Source organism: Pygocentrus nattereri, chromosome 15 (assembly GCF_015220715.1).
Source record: "Pygocentrus nattereri isolate fPygNat1 chromosome 15, fPygNat1.pri, whole genome shotgun sequence".
Lineage (NCBI taxonomy): Eukaryota > Metazoa > Chordata > Actinopteri > Characiformes > Serrasalmidae > Pygocentrus > Pygocentrus nattereri.
Window position 1 is genome coordinate 29608938 of NC_051225.1, and position 19276 is coordinate 29628213.

General features: G+C 38.9%; 1 protein-coding gene across 1 annotated transcript; it reads left to right on the forward strand.

Annotated features, from left to right (window-relative positions):
* Positions 1-11052: 11052 nt before the first annotated feature.
* si:dkey-172o19.2 (nuclear factor interleukin-3-regulated protein) lies at positions 11053-13400 on the forward strand. The gene is made up of 2 exons (XM_017716794.1): positions 11053-11129; positions 12144-13400. The coding sequence occupies exon 2, from the start codon at positions 12148-12150 to the stop codon at positions 13186-13188; it is 1041 nt and encodes a 346-aa protein (XP_017572283.1). The 5' UTR covers positions 11053-11129; positions 12144-12147; the 3' UTR covers positions 13189-13400.
* Positions 13401-19276: the final 5876 nt, after the last annotated feature.

The window sequence follows — 19276 nt, forward strand, 5'->3', positions numbered from 1 at the left end:
CAGACTTTTTGTGAGGGGGAACTATCACTATGTTTTGTTATTGATCTGCTTCAAAAATACAAATTTTAAAAGAAAATAAGACTTTTAAAATTACATATTGAAAGGGTTAACTCTGCTCTAACTCTGCTCTAAGCAGACTTTGTAGCAAGTATAGCTGCTGTCCTTGGCAGTTTGCACAAACAACTTGCTCCTCTTATCGGGACAACATTCTGTCCAGAACCATTTGTTCACTTTCGTAGGTAAGATTATCGTACACAGAGCAGAAGCCCCCCTCCTTTGGGCAGTTCCGGTGGTCCATGAGTGTCAGCTTAGCATTTCATGACTGTTAGACAACTTATTTGGGTCCACCCTGTTTGCTTGTACGCAACAGGGCAGGACGTGTTTGTATAAAAGAAGGAGTGCCCTTCTTTCTTTGTGCAGAAGACTTAATAAACTCTTTGATTGATTACGAGAGTGGTTCTGTCTTTCTGCACCGAGCGCTCTTGCTGCAACTGAGACTTTCCACAGGACAGGTGATCCACTCTCTGGTTCCTCTTCATGAACGGACCAAAAACGGCCGGTCCTTTCACATATGGTATAAGAACATTGTCTCGATGGGTCAGATGGTGGGATTAGGGTAAGGGTCCTCAGGGTCCTCAGGGACCAATTTTGGCCTGCAGACCACACTTTGGGCAGGCCTGGTTTAAAGAATTAGTTCAGTTTATTTTACCTCAAGTAAAGGTTGCTCTCCACAACAAAAATGTAAAAGGTAATAGAGGTAAAAAAAAATATATATTTTGAAACATATTTGTAACTTCAAAGTATTAGTATCTGAATTAAAACTTGTTCTGCATCATTAATCGCATTCTGTATGACTGTTTGATGTGTAATACATGACTAAGCCTACTAGGGTGGGTGCAGTCATTAAGAGAACCTGACCAGCATGAAAAAATCAATCGGTAACTAAAGGTGAGTGACAGGATAAGTGCCTCTGCTCATACTTGAGTGTAAGTAAAAGCTATTAAAGAAAGTACATAAACAAATCAGTATTTAACCTGTTGATTTGTGTAATTGCAATTGTAATTACTGGAATCATGGACAGGCCAAAGGCACAACCTGAAGTGTGTTGCTGCATTTATGAAAAGAGGTGATTCAAATTTCTGGCATTGGTAAAATCTTTTACTACCAAGAAGTCAGAATACACTGTATAAATAAAACGTGTCCATATTCTTTGGAAATTTTCCTCTGAATTTGAATGATCAGCCATTTAAAGTAGGTCGGCTTCTTAAAAATAAAGCAAAAGTTTCAATTAAATGTTTAGCACTTCTCTCTTTATGTCAGTTTTATTTATCCAAAATATATGTTTGCTTGAATGTACATACTTTATAGCTGTACTCAGCAGGCTACAATATATTAACCATACAGCTTATTATAAGTAATTCGTCATGCAGTAAGAAATTACTTTATTAATTGACACTTCAAATGTTCAAATTCATACAGACATTTGTGGTGTAGAGCTAACAATCTGATCTTTACGCCTTCAGAAAAAGATCTATTTAATGTCTTAAACATTAACATTACATAGAAACACTCAGAAGGCACGTGTAGGTTCACTGGCTTTTGTTATATTTATGTTGTGACCCCTGGTTCCTGTCACAACCACTGTAAAGAAATCAGAAGTCTGTAAGTTTCTCTACAATTAATCACTTCATATCAAACCACTCTGAATGGCTCTGTTGATATCTCAAGGACTGAATTATTCAGAAATTATTCAGAAAAAATGGGGGAATTCCCCTTTAAACTCTGTAACTACTATTTGGGTGTTCAGACCAAATTTTTTTAGTATTTCTTGTGGTTTGTTTTGGCATCAAAATATAAATATCATTTCTACTTTTTAACAAAAAAGGCACCTAACAGATGAGGCTATAATGATGCAGGCTGGTCTGCTCTGTCCCATGAACTTTATCCACCCTTAGCTGAGGAGTCCTTTTCACTGTTCAGAAGACTTAATAATAACATTAAAAGCAAACATACAGTGCCTCAGCTGCACTAAATCTGGCATCTTTCTTCTGGCTAGCTTGGGCAAATGTGCCTTTTGAGTGCAACACAGTAAATATACTAATTACACAGGCTATGCAGTGTCATGAAAATGTTGTAATGTGATATTGGCCTACTGTATGAAGACTTGTTTCATTTTACTACTTCAGGTCATTCTACATGGCTTTGCAAATTTGGCTAACCTTGGCTTGGAATTACGAATGTGGCAATACAGCATCGATTTATCAATTAATGGATTTCACAAAGAATATAACATCAAATGACAGTACGCTGATTCCCAAATCCTATTCTGGTCAAGCTGGTATTTCCACACAGAATACTGGGAAACTACACTGATGCTGCCTGACTGTAAATAAAGAATGCCCTGAATAACTAGGAAATTCCTGTAAATATACCATTCTACTCAATACACTTCATGTGTCATGTTGCATCTACAAACAGGTTTGAATGTGTATGAACACTCTGCTGGGCATTTCACTGGTTAGCAAGATACCTTGAATTGTATACTCCAGTAAACACCAGCAGGTAGATGAGCGCAAAATATATCACACTAGAAAATCTCTATTAAAGTACAATACATCTTGTTTCCTGCAGTCAGTCTAGTAGTAGTCTAGTAGTTTTTCATATGACATTTCAAGACTGGAGTTAAGTAGTAGAGGGGAGGATAATTCTGGTATTAAACAATTCTCATAACAGTATTTTATAAGATACATTCTGCTAACTCTGGGTGAAATTTTCCTTTAATGACTGGTAAAGACTTATAAATAAAGGCCTGTATGCATTCCATAGCAAGTAGTAGTTTTGAGCAGTTGGGAATACTGCCTACATATCTATCAGATATCTGACCCCATTCCCAGTGCAGCCTTTGCATCTTTATTTTTTGTCCACCAGAGTGAACTCCCTGTTGCTGCATAAAGAGTTCTCTTATTTTAATGCCTGCAGACAAGAGGATAAGTGAACTTGCAGAAAGGGATTTGTCTGTTTCTCTGTAAATGTGTTTCTATGATATGATTAGCGTGTGATCAAACCACTAAGCAAACCACTAGATTTCCTTCTGACTCAAACAGCGAGAAAATGCATGGAAAAAATGTGGCCCACATCTAAAGCATGTCATGTCAAACATGCATTTTTACAATACAAGCTTACTGGAAACCAGCTAAAAATGCTTTTGAGTCTTATTATGTGGCAAAAAATCTAGGCTAAAGCAAGAGACTAGAGCAACAAAAGAAACCAAAAAAGCCACATTTGGTGTGGAGACAAATGACCATCTATATGCAAAGCCTACCATTCATATTAGACCCTTAAGAAAAACCCAGACTGGAAAATGGATAATTTGACTGAAATCATTTTCAAGTATTTCAAGGGCAAAATTCTTCAGCATCTTCAGCAAGCATCCTTTATGGAGTTATTCCAATCATTCCTCTCACTTAGCTTTGAGTCCCTCTAGTGGTTATCTGCTAAAACTGCAACTTAATCACAGAAAACACAGAGCATTTTGGGTGAATCCATGCAGAATTTTTTTTTAATGCAGACATGCTTCACTGTGCTTTATATCTCTGATACAAACCATGGCTGAGCTTGCTTCAAACAGTTTCCCTCCCAGATGGCCCCCGCACAATCCACTGTTAGCAGGCAAAAAGTGTGTGGGTAGGTGTGCATGCACGTGGCAAAGAAAGGGAGATAAATAGTGCATCTCAAAGCCTATCAGGCCCATCTATTTTTAAATGTGGGCTTTTCAGCAGTTGAGTGGTTTTCGAGATGAGAGGGAGCTGGTGACAGGCAGTCCCAGACCTTCAGAGCCAGTGTGACCATTCGGCCTGGCTGCCTTCCGCTCATGTTTCCACTACAGTTAAACTGCTCTTTGCTACCTGCTAAACCGCAACACACACATGTCTCGCTCAGCATCCAAACCGTCCCTGCAAACTGCCCCACAGGTGCTCAAAGCATTTGTGCATCTGAGGTTGATTGCATGTGGACCGTTATCTAATTCAAATGTTCATGTATCACATTTTGTGGAAGGGTGAAGGCCAAAGGTTGCCAGGAATAATTCAGATTCAAGTGCCCTTTATCTACCATATTCATCAGCTGGTGCCATATGAAACACAGAAAACCGGCATCACAGCATGATAAGCAATGTGAATCAGTATGCGTATTGGTTATTACTGTGACTATTACTATTAATATTACTATTACTATTACTGTGAATCAGCAAACCTATCTGAAACAGCGCTATTAAAATATGTATTGAAAAAAAGTTTCAAAATGACAGATGCCTCCATGAAGAGGCTTAGATGTATGATGTGTTTTGTATACACACAGAGTGATTCTGAACCTGGCATGCAGATGTTTTTTAACCTATAGGCCACAAAATATGTCCACACTGAAACCGTATTTGAAGCAATTTGGGACATGAAATTGTACATGACCCAGGAACATGGGGTCAGGAACAAGCACTTCAGTAAGTCATTTGAGGAATTCCAGTACTATACAGTTGTATGCAAAATACAAAAAACCTGCTCAAAATGTTTTGTTTTTTGATATCCTAAGTGAAGATACGCACATGTCCTCTACAGAGATCACATCTCTGCACATTTTAATGCACAATTTAATTCAAATTTAACATGCTTATACAAAAGTGATGGCACATTTTCCATGTTAAAAAATGCAGAAAAAATGCTTTATTCAAGTTTCTTCACTGTAGAGGATGTGTTAACGTATTGTATTTTAGAAAATTAACCAAACATATAGGTTGACTTTTGGTAACTTTTTCACATTATATAAAAAAACATATAACAGTCAATGTAACTACATGTCATAGTCAATAATATTTGCTGTCATAATACAGCAATCACAGAGCTGTGTATTTCCCAGTCTCTGTACACTGGTTATGTAACAGAGTAGCTCTTTGGTTGCTCATCTTGGACAAGTCATTTTCAGGTATATTAATCACACAGAATTAAAGGGTACATCATGAAGAGTTGACATGAGTGTAAGGATCATATGTTCATTAGTTTAAATATCATTCAAATTCACTACATATCAACCAAAAACACAAATTTGATGAGGACTCAGGGACAAGTAAGATCACTTTCTGTTATACCTTGCGCTGCCACTAACAGTTTTTTAAAAGTTAAAACTGAATGGATGGAGATTTTAAGCATTATTTGATCATTTGAAGTCAGAAAAAACACTAAACAGTTTTTGCCTTAAATTAAATATCCATTTGAAATATGCAAAATGGGTGATTTATATACCTTTTCATACATATATATCGCTGTGGTCAGAACAAAACCTTGTATCTCCAAAATGGTAACTTTACAGGAGATGGGAAAAACCAACTGTACTTCTAATGTAAGTCAAAAGAACCAGAGTTTTCTTCAAGTAATTTTGGGCTGTTTCTTTTGGTCCATTTGTCATTAAATTTATATAAAACATAAAGAGTGTTTTTATATATATATATATATATATATATATATATATATATATATATATATATATATATATATATATATATATATATATACACACACAATTGTTTGCATAGTTTGTAATTAAAGCTCTCATATATTGCCCTTTAGTCAGATAATTTGCTGTGTTGCCAAGACACCTGAAAGGAACTGCCCTAGAGCACTGCATAACAAGTGATGTAACACTGCATAACAACAAATGTATTTTGTTCATATGATAAATCATGATGTTTGGTCATGATTTTATAAGTTTTACTGTGCAAAAAGGCTTAGGCTGCCAAGAAAATTCTAGGACTATTTGTCTTGACAGTAAGGGCGTTTATAAAATATTATATAACATTAGAATAAATATGAATACACATAAATACAATTCAACAATATTTTTGTTTTTTAGAACGTTATTATTAGCCTAGAAGAATACTGGTAGAAGCAAAAAGGTTTGGTGACTTGACTTGACATTTTTGCACACACCAGCCATTGCATGGATTTGTTAAATTCCATCAGACAAAATGTATTTAATCAAGGACTCATTAATAACCAGGTAGTACATGGTAACTGTAAATACTGGGCTTCCTTAGTGAGTGGTTTGAAAATAGTTAAGCTAACAGACTAACACTAATGTTAGTGGATTTTTTTTAACAGATAAATGCTCATTGCTTGGATTTTCACACAGTACTGCACTTTGATAGCTTTGGGGGCAGCATACCCATATTGTAAATCCAGGAGAAATTTGTTGACTATATAAAAATGTAAATGGTAATGATACCCTGAGCTGATCTTGTCATCACGTCCTTAAATATGCTTGCAAATTTGGCTTGATGTGGTAACATCAGACTAATGTAGACTTTCAGTGAAAAGTTTAACCAAGTTTAACCAGCATCTTTTTTTTTTTATAAAGGATGTAATGTTGTGACATTTAGATATATTTCACATGAAAATGAGATGTATATGCAGTTGCTGTAACATAATATTCATAACAGACTAGGCCAGGAAAATATGACATTGGACATAAAAGAAAAAAGTGGAATTGCAAACTACACTTTCCATTGTTTTAGGTCTTACAGAATGTAGCTATAGGATTTGTTTCATAGTAATGCAGTACCATATCAACATCAAATTTGTAAATGCATCTGTATTGCACAAACCTCAATCTTACAAAGGGGGAAATTTAAAATGCAAATATAATCAGAGAGCTGAGGTTTCTAAATCCACTCTAGCCTGTATTGAAGGACAAGATATTTAAAGTTATAACTTAAACTTCATTGTTCTTTGTAAATATGTGCTCATTCTGAAATTCATGCCTGTGACATGTTCCAGAAAACTAGGGACAGGAGTAATTTAAACAGCCTCTTAAATAGGTGATGCAATCATGCAGTAAAGGTGTAGTTTAGGGGTGCACAACTCTGGAGAGCTGGTGACCAGCACTGTTTGGTGATTTCCCTGCTTAAACTCACCTGATTGAACTCCTCTGTTTTTTTGACAGGTTTAGAGGGTGTGTTTGGTTAGGGAAACTAACTATGCTAGTCCTGTATGTGAGGTAAGTGTGCACTAGTGGAAGCCATTTGTCAATAGCATCCAAAAACACTGCTGATGTGTGCCGGAGCTCACTTGCAACAGACAGTGGAAATGTGTATTGTGGTCTGATGAGTCAAACTTTCAGATTGCTTATGGAAATAATGAACACGGTGTTCAATGAACAAAAGGATCATCCAGACTGTTACTAGAATAAAGATCAAAAGTCAATGTCTGGTATGGAATGGGTTGGTTACTGACCTTTATATGGGCATCTTTAACTCTGAAAAAGATTTGGAGCAACATATGCTTCCTTCTGGTGCTTTTCAGAGACATCCATGCTTATTTCAACATGGCAGTGCCAAGGCACATTCAGGATGTTAGAACAAAATGGCTGAGTAAGTTGTTTAAAACATCAAATTTTGTGTTTATGTGCTGTTTCCAATTTATTGAGGTCAAAACGAATTTGCTAATCACTGCTTTCTCTTTTATTAGTATTTTACATGCTCTCCCAACCTTTTCTGGAATTGAGGCTTATATAACAGAATGTACATAATTCACTGCGGAAGACTGCAATAGCAAGGAAAATTCCCCAATACTATCAAGGGTTTGCAGCATAAGCACTTGCAGTTTGTCAAGTATTATTTTGAAGAAATAATCTGGAAAGTACGGGTTTTCTTAGCTTCACCCCTCTTACAATTGACTGCTTTGCTTTCCGTTGTAAACTCAAAGAACGGGATATGGGCAAGATGAAATTAGGTCGTCAAGAAAGGGGAGTTGTGAGAGACAGGAAGTGGTTTCCATTTACTTGAGAATGAAGCAAAGTGTGATTGGTGTTACTGTACACCGTGGTGTGCATCACTATATACAGAGGTGAAAGGCCTTATACAGAGGACTGTCCTGGTGTCTGCATTCACTCTCTCACGGTCCTGCTCACCTACGCACGCATGCACAAAAGTGAAAACAGTGCCATGCGAAAATGTCACATGCACAAGTAAGAATGTTATTGATTAAATGTGAACAGTGCGACCTGTGTGCCAGTTTGTGTGTATGTGTGTGTGTGTGTGTGTGTGTCTGGAAGGTGGGGTGGGGGAGTGTTTGCGGTTAGGATGAATCTACATCTGAAGTTCAGGTTAAGCTCCACGGTAAAAACATTTGAGTTCGAAGGAGCTTCATGGGGACGTTATGAGTCACTTGCAGCACAGCAAAAAAAATAAAAAATCAAATACACTGGGCTATTTGATGAGTCACGGGCAAACACTAAGTGATACCCCCCTGCACGCACACATACACACGCACACACACAAAACAGCAGATCACCACCTTTGAGAAGATGCGACACCCCACACACCCCACACTGCCTGGACACCCCCATAATTACCGCAAGAAGCCCCTGTACTTTCATCCCACAGTATACTGTATGCCCCATTTTCTTCACCTGTATAACATGACTGTCAACAGCAAAGCTGCAAAATGTCATTTATCAGATAACACTTTGCTGTTGATAACAATTTATCATAAGAAAAGGATTTTGACCGCTGACCCACACATTTGCAGGCTGCAAAATATTGTTTATTTTAAATGTTGCAATATTGGGTTTCACTTACATCACAGAAGGCTGCAATATGCAGATTAGCCCTCTAAAAAATCACTTTTTCTGTGCTGGGGAGCATTCTGACCAGCATCAGATGTTCCGAATGAAGTTTTAGTGGGCGTTTTGATGATTCAGTGCATTCACATAACCTAAGGTGAACGATTTCAGTTAAAATATTGCCCAGTAATATGTACATTGAATGTGACATTGAACATTGTGACATTGAATGTTCACCAGCTGGATTTTAATATGTTACTAATGTAATATCATTAACACCACATGTGTCTATGTACTCACAATCTGGCATTTGATTGGTCTCATGCAGGTGTTGTGAAGAGTGAAACATTGGCTGCTATGAGCTTGGTCCCTGTCTTGGTCTACAGCTTCTGATCTCTTCACAGCTGCACAACAGCAGGTTTTCCAACAATATGTCTGTTTTTCTTTGTGCAGCCATACTTTACCTGGGTGTGAAGAATGTTTTAGTCAGCGTCCCTTGTTCAAATCAAGTGAACAACCTACGTTTTGTGGATTTTATTTTTTCCACTTTGTGTGATTTTATGTACCAAAAACAGTATTAATCCATTTTAAATTACTCTCTTTAGCCTTTAAACAGGCTGCTTTTGTTACTGTGCCCTTAAGGCTGCCATATGTCAATGATCTTTGTTCTGACTGGCCGGCCCTGGGGTCGACAACATTTACTGCCCTGTTGCAGCTCAACAGCAGAATTAGATTTTTCTAAGGTAAAATAATCCCACGCTGCAGTAAAATAAAGCTCTGACGATTGTTCTAACACAGTTTTAACAATAAATGGTCTTAAATGGTGAAATTAATGTAGAACTGAGAGTTCACCCTTTAACCCTGAAGGTTGGAACACAGAGTGCTGGTCACCATAGCAACGACAACAATCTCGCCTAGCTAGCAGCTAACAAAAAAGCAAAGAAAAAGATTTAAGATGGACTTTGATAACTTGGAGGTGAACAGATTTATTTGTATTGATAAGCACTCCAGCAGGTTTCCTGATATGTGTAATCTGCAACGAGAAACTGTCAAACACTAAAAAGTCACAAAGCTGTAGTTGCAAGCTTCTCCTTTGAATTTTCCCATTCCATCTTAAATGGAGCAGTTCTGGCACCATTTAAGGTGAAATGGGACAATTCAAACAAGAAGTTGGCGAGTGAAAAGCTGACTTCAGCCTCGTAAAAAAATAAAATGTTGAGAGACATTTTACAAAACACTGCTCTACTTTGCATAAAAGTGTCCTGCCAGAGATGCGAGAAAAGTGCTGAGCTAAAGCTTAAAGCAGAGCAAAGTAAGTCTGTGTTTTCATTTATACTTTTGGTCTGTACTAGAACATTAGCACATACTGAGACAGATTTCCAGTCAAGACGGTCAAATGGACATACACTGTTGAGGCTCCCAAGTTGGTTTCATTTTTTTTTTTGAAAGGACAAAATGGCTCTTTTTAACATTTGGGTTGCCGACCCTGGGCTGGCTTCTATTGCAGCTCATTCAAAAAGCACTCAAGCTGAAGCACTCCTTACATGAACGGACGGGGCTGATCTGATTTAAGATGTCTGAACGTGTTGTTTTTAAAACAGTTGATTTTAAACTTTTTTTTTTGCAACTTTTTTTTTTTTTAGTTTTGGACTTTATGAAGTGATTGATACTCTTGGAAAGTAACAATACTACACCATTCATTTCAGAAAGAAAGGAAAAAGGCATGTTTCAATGAGGTGTAACTAACTAAACACAACAAGGAGGTTACATTTACTCCGTTTTTCAGATTTTTAAAAATTTTTTATTTAAAGTTACAGTATTAAGGTCATTTCTAACAGAACACGTGGTGTACGAGTTATAGCTTGCTCTGACTCCTAATTCATACAAAAACCCTAACCCTAACGCTGAATGAACGTTTTCATTCCATTTCTTCATAGCTTGAACGCTTACTTCACGTCTCAGTCACCAATTCGAATCTCAGGTTTGACCTAAAATGCATCTGGTATTTAGACCTAACACCGTTCCTGAGGACGTGATGAAGTATCATACTGAAAATGGTTTTGAAGCCCAAAAACCAATCTGACCCAGAGTGTCGAGCAAGAGTGCTGAAGAAATCACGGTGCGCTCAAAGGTAAACACCACCTGTTACCCAGTAGTGAAGGTGATTCGGCCACAGCTTCCAGTCAGAACGCTTTTCTTTTCGCCCCGTTTTGTTTCTTTTCTTTTCTTTTAAATAGGGTGAGAAAGACACACGGTGAGTCATAACGATATAAAAAAAAGTATTCGGCATAAACTTTCCGCCTCCATACGCCGCTGAGGGAGGGAGAGTAGCCCCTCACCCCAAACCTCCAGCCTCTCACTTCTCTCAGCGAGCCTAGCGCACGGGCACGCGCACAACTCTCAATTTTCATTGGCTGCGACGTCCAGCTCTCGCGAGTCTCCTCAACAGATTTAACCTCCGGTTAACCTGCCGGTCTGTTCAAAAGTTCTGAGCGCGGACGGTGGAGACGGTCAGCTTAAAGGTAAAGTCCAGCAGTCTTTATGCGCACTTTCACACAGGCGTGAGGAAGAGGAGTGTTTGAGCGTTTAACCCCTTTACCGAGCCAGTTTTATTACACGCTTCTATAACCCGAGAAAAGCTCCGCGGTTTGCGTTGAAGTCCCTGTAGTTAATGAATAACGCGGCTAAGTGTGAAATAAGCCTGGCCTGTTGAGGGGTTAATAGACAGAAGCAGGCGGCTCGTTCTTGCACACGTCAAACACAAACGGAGAGCAGATCGCGAGAACTGACATTTTCCAAAACACGCTTGTCTGACTTTTACAATAAGACCTTGGAGACAAAACCAATGATTTTTTTACCACAGGGGATTATATAAAACAAAACAGAAAAAAATCGGAACTGCTGGAGTATTTGTTCAAAATGGCCAGTTTAAGTGTGTTATAAACAGCAGGTGGAACTACAGTCTTGACTTTAACCAGCTTCAAAAGTCTTAGTGAGTGTTACATGCTGTTTGGCGAATCGCTGTTCTTGATTGTTTAACATCTAATCTTTATACAACAGCACACAGTTAAACTGACACTTGAACTAAAACAATGCTGTATATTAAGCATGGGGTTTTTGCAGGAACCATACCAATATTGTCATGTGACATCCTTTCACAATTGCTCTGCCAACAGCCCTCAAAAACCAAACTGTTTTTGGGGGGCGCTTGGCAGAACAAGTGCTAAGATGTGTCTTAGACGTGTTAAAATCCCAGGCTTAGCACATTTTAAGGCCTATTATTCAGTAACTACATGGACTTTAATGCAAACTGGCTGTGCTCTTCTTAGGTTATAGAAGTGTGTAATAAATCATTGGGCCGGCGGGTGGGTCCTGTGCATCTAAGGGGTTAAACTGACCACTACTATCCATCATAATACCTGATACCATTGTTGTTTACAATCTTGCCTGTAATACCAGTAAGGCCTCTTACATGCAAAAGAATGCTGCTTTTAGCCGTGAAGCCTGACAGTCACCAACCTCTCTGTCCTTTCCAGAACCATGTCCACTTTCAGAAATCCTGGACATCCTGCAGAGATGTGTTTGCCTACTTCCTTGGCTGATATGACAGGTGAAGAAGATGAATCTATTAGTGCGAGGAGGCTCGTGCCACTGCCGGGCCCATCCCTGCTGGCCAGAAGGCTGTTGAACCTCCACTCCTATCGAGGCTCTCTCATTCCCAGCAGGCGCCGCAAGCGGGAGATGACCCCAGCCGAGAAGAAGGATGCCTTGTACTGGGACAAGCGACGCAAGAACAACGAGGCAGCCAAACGCTCGAGGGAGAAGCGGCGATTCAACGATCTCATGTTGGAGGGCCAGCTGCTGGCTCTGAGTGAGGAGAATGCTCAGTTAAGGGCTGAACTCCTGAGCCTACAGTACCATATGGGGCTGGGAAGAGGTGCAGACATTGCCCATGCACTCCACTCCAACGCACCCTTTCAGTGCCCCACACAGCCCCATCTCCAGTCTTCTCTCTGGGGGTTAAGTGCCGCCATACCACCCACAGATTTGTACCAGTGTTGGCCCCAAAGCAGTTCCTGTTCTGCAAGTCCCCCTACCAACTCCTCCCAGATTCTTTCACAGAAGAACCCACAAAGGAACGGCACCGTCCCCCCACATGCACCAAGCATGGACCAACCGGCAGAGCAGTCCACTCAAGGGAGCCGATCATCTGAGGCAGATTCAGCAACTCACCAGCAGGTATCATCCACTAATGATCCAACTAATGAGCAAGAGTCATCTTCATCCAACTCACCTTCATCTCCATCATCCCTAACCACCCAGCCTACTCAAAACTGGCTTCTGACAGGGTTAAAACACCCCACCAACCAGCACAACAATCTGCTCCTGCAGTGGGGCTCATCTTGCCTGCGCCCATCTCCTCTTCACGCCTGCTGGCCTCAATCATTCTCTTTGCCTTTTAGAGACTCTGATGAATCTCATAATGGTATCAACTCCTTCTGGAACATCAACGGCAAGTTCAGCATGCTTTCTGCTGAAATCTCACAGCTCAGAAGGTATTTAAGGCCTGAGAATCCTTAACATACAGTGATGGACTAGTTCCGATTGCTTTTGATGTAAATGATGTGAAAACTGACTATGAGATAAATGTAATGAACCACAGCAGTGTGTATGCTTCTTGGCAGTCACCATAAACTGTTAACTTTACAGAGATTTCATTACCGGTTTGTCATTCTCATTCAATAAGTTGCAGCATAGTGCAGAACCCTATATTAAATACTTCCTGCCTGTTACCTTGCATTCAGACCATTCTTTGTTATAAAGTCTTACATGTAAATATGTGCTGTGTTTGTACCTCTATTTTATTTTGTTTTGTTTGTATTTTTGTTCTTTTTTTATTTGAAGGGCATCTTTACAAAAGCAAAATGTTTAGAAAGAAAGATGGTGAACATTTAACATTTTACGTTTAACTCGTCATTTTACCATCCTTTATAATCTTTTAAGATCTGCAACTTAAACTTTTTTTTTTTTTTTACAAGCTTTAATCCAGTTTTAGTCAGAACTATATGTAAGAAGCTATTTCTTCTATGAAATAAAATTACGAAGCCGGTTTTCCAAAATAAGATTTAGAAGTCAAATTTTGTAACTGTGTTTACAAAACACAGAAACGCAGTTTCGGCCAAGCGTTATTATGATTGGAAAAAAATGGGAAATTTAAGAAATCATCTAATATGTTTTTGACAGAACAAAGGGTTTTCAAAAGATTGAGTAGCACACTGTGAAAAATGATCTGACGTTTTAAGTGTAAAACAGCCAGTAACTTTAACTTCATTGACTCAAATGATAACAGGAAAAGTTTATTTATACAGAACAGCCGTTTATTTATAGAACACTGGTGCATCTAAACTGACTTGAGAAAAAAAAATTAATACAGTGAAAATCAAATGATTTTTTTTTTAGTTTTACAGTTGATGAACTCTCTTAGGCCAAATGACATAATAAAATGCCTGTAAATGATGTGATAACTGACCACAAGTACAAGTTCTTTTAGGCCGATATTAGTAATATTTGGTACTGACACTTGGATGAATTTTGTCCATTTCTTTGTAGTTTTGTTAGTTTATGCAGTTTTTGTTATGTTTTCTGTTTTAATAAAACACAGCCTGTTAAACTGCTAACGCTATTTCAGTTGCTTTTATTGTTTTGCTGTTTGCACCACTTTCTGCATGCCAGTAAAAACGGCTCTGAGATGTCAAAGCAAGGAAGGAAGAGTGCGTTCTGCAGAGCCCAGTTTTACACTACGGTGCAGCCTCTACTCCACTCATTACGGCTGTGGAACATGCGGCATGGACCTGATCACACGTGCCAACTGCAGGTCTGCTGTCCTCTGAGCTCGTGTGTAGCGTCTGTTAAGGATTCGGCGTGTAAAACAGCAATAAAAGCTTCTGATCAGGCTCATCAAAGACAAAACACAGAAATGTGAAAGAGGTACCGATGAGGATGCGTTCTCAAGCTTTTTTTATTATTTCTCACATCTGAACCCGTCACGCAGGGTCTCGCTAAACCACATGTTCACACATTTAATATAGCCCATACACAAAGTTAGCGGCAGATTTAGAGATAAAGCTGAATGCAGGCTGAGCGCATCGCAGCTCCGCCTGACCCCTCAGTGCAGCAGCCGCAGCGTCTCTCAGCTAAAGAGCAGCCCCGCAGGTATGAAGGTCGGAGACCATGTCGAGATCCATGCGATGACAAGCGAAAGCAACGAAAAAGAGCCGTTTTTCACCGAGAGGCGTATCAAAGAAAGAGAAAGTGCCCGTTCAAAGCACACGCTGCACTCTCCGCGGTGTCCCCGGCACAGATTCACTTCACCTGCTCCCAGCAGAAAACGCGCGGCTGCTCAGTTCGGTTTCAGTTTTCTGCTCGGATTTGCAGCGATTTTCTTAGTTCGTGGTGCAAATACGAGAGTCCGGCTGTTTACTGTTGGTTTGGGGTGTCTGGTCACTGCAGAGCATTCTCACTGATAACTGCACGAGCCTCGCGTTGGCGTTTAAAGGCAGTTTTTAGAAAGACACTGAAATATAAACGAGACCCCCACTCACAGCCCCAGAAAGGTGAGAAAGTATAACTTCTAAAACGACCACAACCTTTAATGACTATACTCAGCTGCAAACTGTATTGCAGTCAGAAAAGAAAACCATTTTAATCACTGTCTCAGTTCTGACAGCAAAAAATATCTTTTTTTTATTTTTTATTTTATCTACATATAAAAATATATATTTCAGCCGTTGCTGTTATTTTTTATTAATTCATTACTAGTATTCCCCTGCCACAGGGTTTCAAGGGGCATAACACGTCCTTATATGTGAACGAGTAAAACAGTTCAATAGCTTGACATTCTCAGATTACTGATTTTTATTATTATTATTATTATTATTATTACTTTTTAATTGCCATTGGCCAATTAGCCGGCCAGTCTTCTGGCTGTACTGGCTTCAGTCACTTCCAGATACAGTTCTTCTGAGAGAAAGTTTGTGATATATATGTTGCATCATATACCTCTTTCTAAATGCAAGTGTTCTGTCTTTTTCTGTGCTCAGTGGATGATTGAGACATAAAAACATGATGTTTACATAAAACTGCGGCGCCTACATTATTCATTAGTGTACATCATATGACTTTCTAGAGAAGTACAAAGATTTGCATATTCACAATTAAAAATAAGCAATTACCACTGTATATACATGGATTTTGCACAAGAAACACATGATGAATTTACTGAAACATGAAATAAAGCATACACCTAACTTCAAGGTTTTCTATGAAGTCGCTCACATATTGCAATCATTTTGTGATAGGAATGGTTATGCCTTAAATGAGTGGACTCATGGTTGTTTGCTATACTGCCAACCATTGAATTCACAGTCATTTGCTTCCCAAAAGCAATAATAACCAACATAATTAGCTATGAAGTAAAACCAGAGAGCTCCTTTTCTGTGTTTAATTAAACCACCAATAGAAGATGCCAGTAGAGCTTCAGTGTCAACGCATATCAGGTGGTGGAAGCGCTGTGTACTGACCGGTGTAGATAGCTATCCAGGACAAGACACTTATGATATAGACCTATATGCCACCTGTAGACTGCTATGAGAACTGTGTGCAACTATATCTCAAAATTACTTTCATTTGATCAGAATGAGAACTGCAGTTTAACCTTTAGTTTGTATTATTTGTCAATGTGTGGTATTTTTTGCCGTGTTGTATGTTTTTTGCATTGTTTATAGACAAAAAAAAGCAAATTGTCTTTATGTGATATTTCAAGAGCGCAAAATACTGATTACATACAGACTACATGCAGTCATGCTAAGCTAAGTTTGTGAAACGTGTTTGTATTTGTTGTCATTTTTTCAGATTTTGTGGTTTAAGGTGCAGTGAGACATTCTGCACACTTGTCTTGGCCCCTTGGCCACAGCATTCATTTCTGTCGTCCACAATAAGTCACATTGTGACCATATTGACAAATCTGCACAAACTTAACAAAGAGAGTTGATGTGGTTTGAGCAGGTTGAGAGAAGTCTTGGGCTTGTATTTACAAAAACTATTTGGGTGACTATTGACTGGTAGTATTTGTTAGCAATGTTGGCTTTGTAGCTCCAGTACTAAAGTAAAGAAGCAGAAGAAGTTTGGAGACCAAACATATCTTGGCTGATCAGCTATATCTGGACTAAATGAAAATGTATACGTTTGATTTTTTTCAATGGACAGTTCTTTGAAAACAATACAGTTGTCAGTTGAGCTATTGAGGTTAAAAAGGTTACCTTTTACCTAGTAACAACCATCAGCAATGAACACTGTGCTTAAGAGTGGAGACCAGCAGCGTAGGGTCACTGAAAGGAGGTCTTTACCAAATGTTTGTGTGAAAGGGTTTGACCACTACGTTATCAGGGTTTTATACACCGCTGTAGGCCTACAGCAAGTTATGCTTGAGGACCATTTACTCATATATTAGCACACTGTCAATGGTGAATGGAGTGACCACCAGGGGGCGCACTGCCCATGCAAATGTGTAAGGTCCTTCTTTAGGGCCCAAGCAAAAAGCTGTCTTTTCCATTTGAAAATGTTTTGGTCATTTAAGTTTAGTTTACAGTCTACACGGTCAAGTAACTTGTGCTGAGAACATCGCGCATGTTATATTGAAAATATATTAACCCCTTAAATTCCTAGGGCCCATACATGGATTCACACTTCACTATAAAAAATAACTACATAACTTATTAGGTTTGTGGTTGATTCAAAATATAATTAATAGAAGTTACTAAAAAATAACTCAAGCTTCAGGAGTTACTGAGATGGAAACATATAACACTGCTATTATTATTCTTACATTATTCTGCAAAATACAGAACTACAGATACAAATTGGGACCCCCCCAATAATAAGTAAATAAACAGTTACTGTTTATTTTGCTGAATTTAATACATAAAAAACAAAACATATTTAAACATACACCCATCAGCCTTAACATTAAAATCACCTCCTTGTTTCTACACTCATTGTCCATTTTATCAGCTCCTCTTCCTATAGATGCACTTTATAGTTCTACAATTGCTGGCTGTAATCCTTCTGCTGCTCTGCATACTTCATTAGTGCCCTATTACCCTCTTCTTCAATGGTGACGACCCCCACAGAACCACCACAGAGCAAGTCATGTCTGGGTGGTGGTTCATTCTCAGCACTGCAGTAACACTGACGTGATGGTAGTGTGTTAGCATGTGCTGTGCTAGTATGAGTGGATCAGACACAGCAGTGGAGTTTTTAAACACTGTGTCCAGTCACTGTCTGCTCTATTAGACACACCCACCTTCTTGGTCCACTTTATTGATGTAAATTCAGAGACAGCAGCTCATCTGTTGCTGCACAGTTTGTGTTGGTCATCCTTTAGTCCTTCATCAGATCAGCTCTAGGCCCCACAGGAAGCATTCGCCTGGATATTTTTGGTTGGTGGGCTATTCTCAGTCAGCAGTGACACTGAGGTGTTTAAAAACTCCTGCAGCACTGCTGTGTCTGATGCACTTGCGTCAACGTAACACACACTAACACCACCACCACCACATCAGTGTCGCTGCAGTGCTGAGAATGATCCACCACCCAAATAATACCTGCTCTGTGGTGGTCCTGTGGGAGTCCTGAACAATGAAGAACAGGGTAAAGGTAACAGGTAACAAAGCGTGCAGAGAAATGGACGGACTACAGTCTGTAACTGTAGAACTATGAAAGTGCAACTATATAGTAAGTGAAGCTGATAAAATGAACAGTGAGTGTACTGATAATAATAATGTCCTTTAACAGTGCATATAAAATATGTGGCATGTATAAATACTATAGTTTGTTTATTATGTAATTTTTAACTTTTTTTTCCAACATGTTAAACTCAGCAAATAAAAGGAAGCTACACAGTAAAAGCTGTAGAAAAATTCTAGTATTAGAAGAAAAAATTCTTAGTAGAAAAATTCTTAGAAAGCCATCAAAACATGAAATTTGACCAGGGACATTCAAACCTTGGCATTTGACTGTATACACAATTTTTGAAGAGTATTCCATGTGCCCTTCCACTTTGCTGATAAAATGTTTTAACTTAAACAAGGGTTAAAAAGTATGTAAAGCTCCCATTTTGAGGACACTTTACTGAAGCGTGGTTTTCATAAGGCTACACAACACCTACTTAATGACAACTGACATGAACCTACACAGATATTTACATGCGTCCCTTCTCATAACCCTTCCTGAAGTGAAATCACATCAAAATTGACAAAAGCAGCCTTTTTAACTGACCATTGTTAAAATAGGCCTTAATAGATGTTTATACATGTAGTTTTATATTAGTTGCATAGGTGCCGTATGGCCTTACGAATGCTACCTTTTATTAGTGTTGCTCACTTTTTCATTAATGCGCTCAAATTTACCCCCCCCCCACTCCACCCCACCCAACATGGCAAGACTCAGTGTTATGTAAGTAAGCCAGTTTAATGATTTGCAAAGACAGTATAACAATGAGTGCAATGGTGGAAAGAGGCGAGAGTAGCTTCACCGTGTTGTGTAGAGGCCTTCAAATTTACACAACTGTAAATGTGATGAGTATTAAACCACAGCTCCACTACTGCACTCTTTG

Bases quoted from the DNA above. Each gene is read 5' to 3' on its own strand.
- si:dkey-172o19.2 (XM_017716794.1), top strand. From the start codon at position 12,148: ATGTCCACTTTCAGAAATCCTGGACATCCTGCAGAGATGTGTTTGCCT.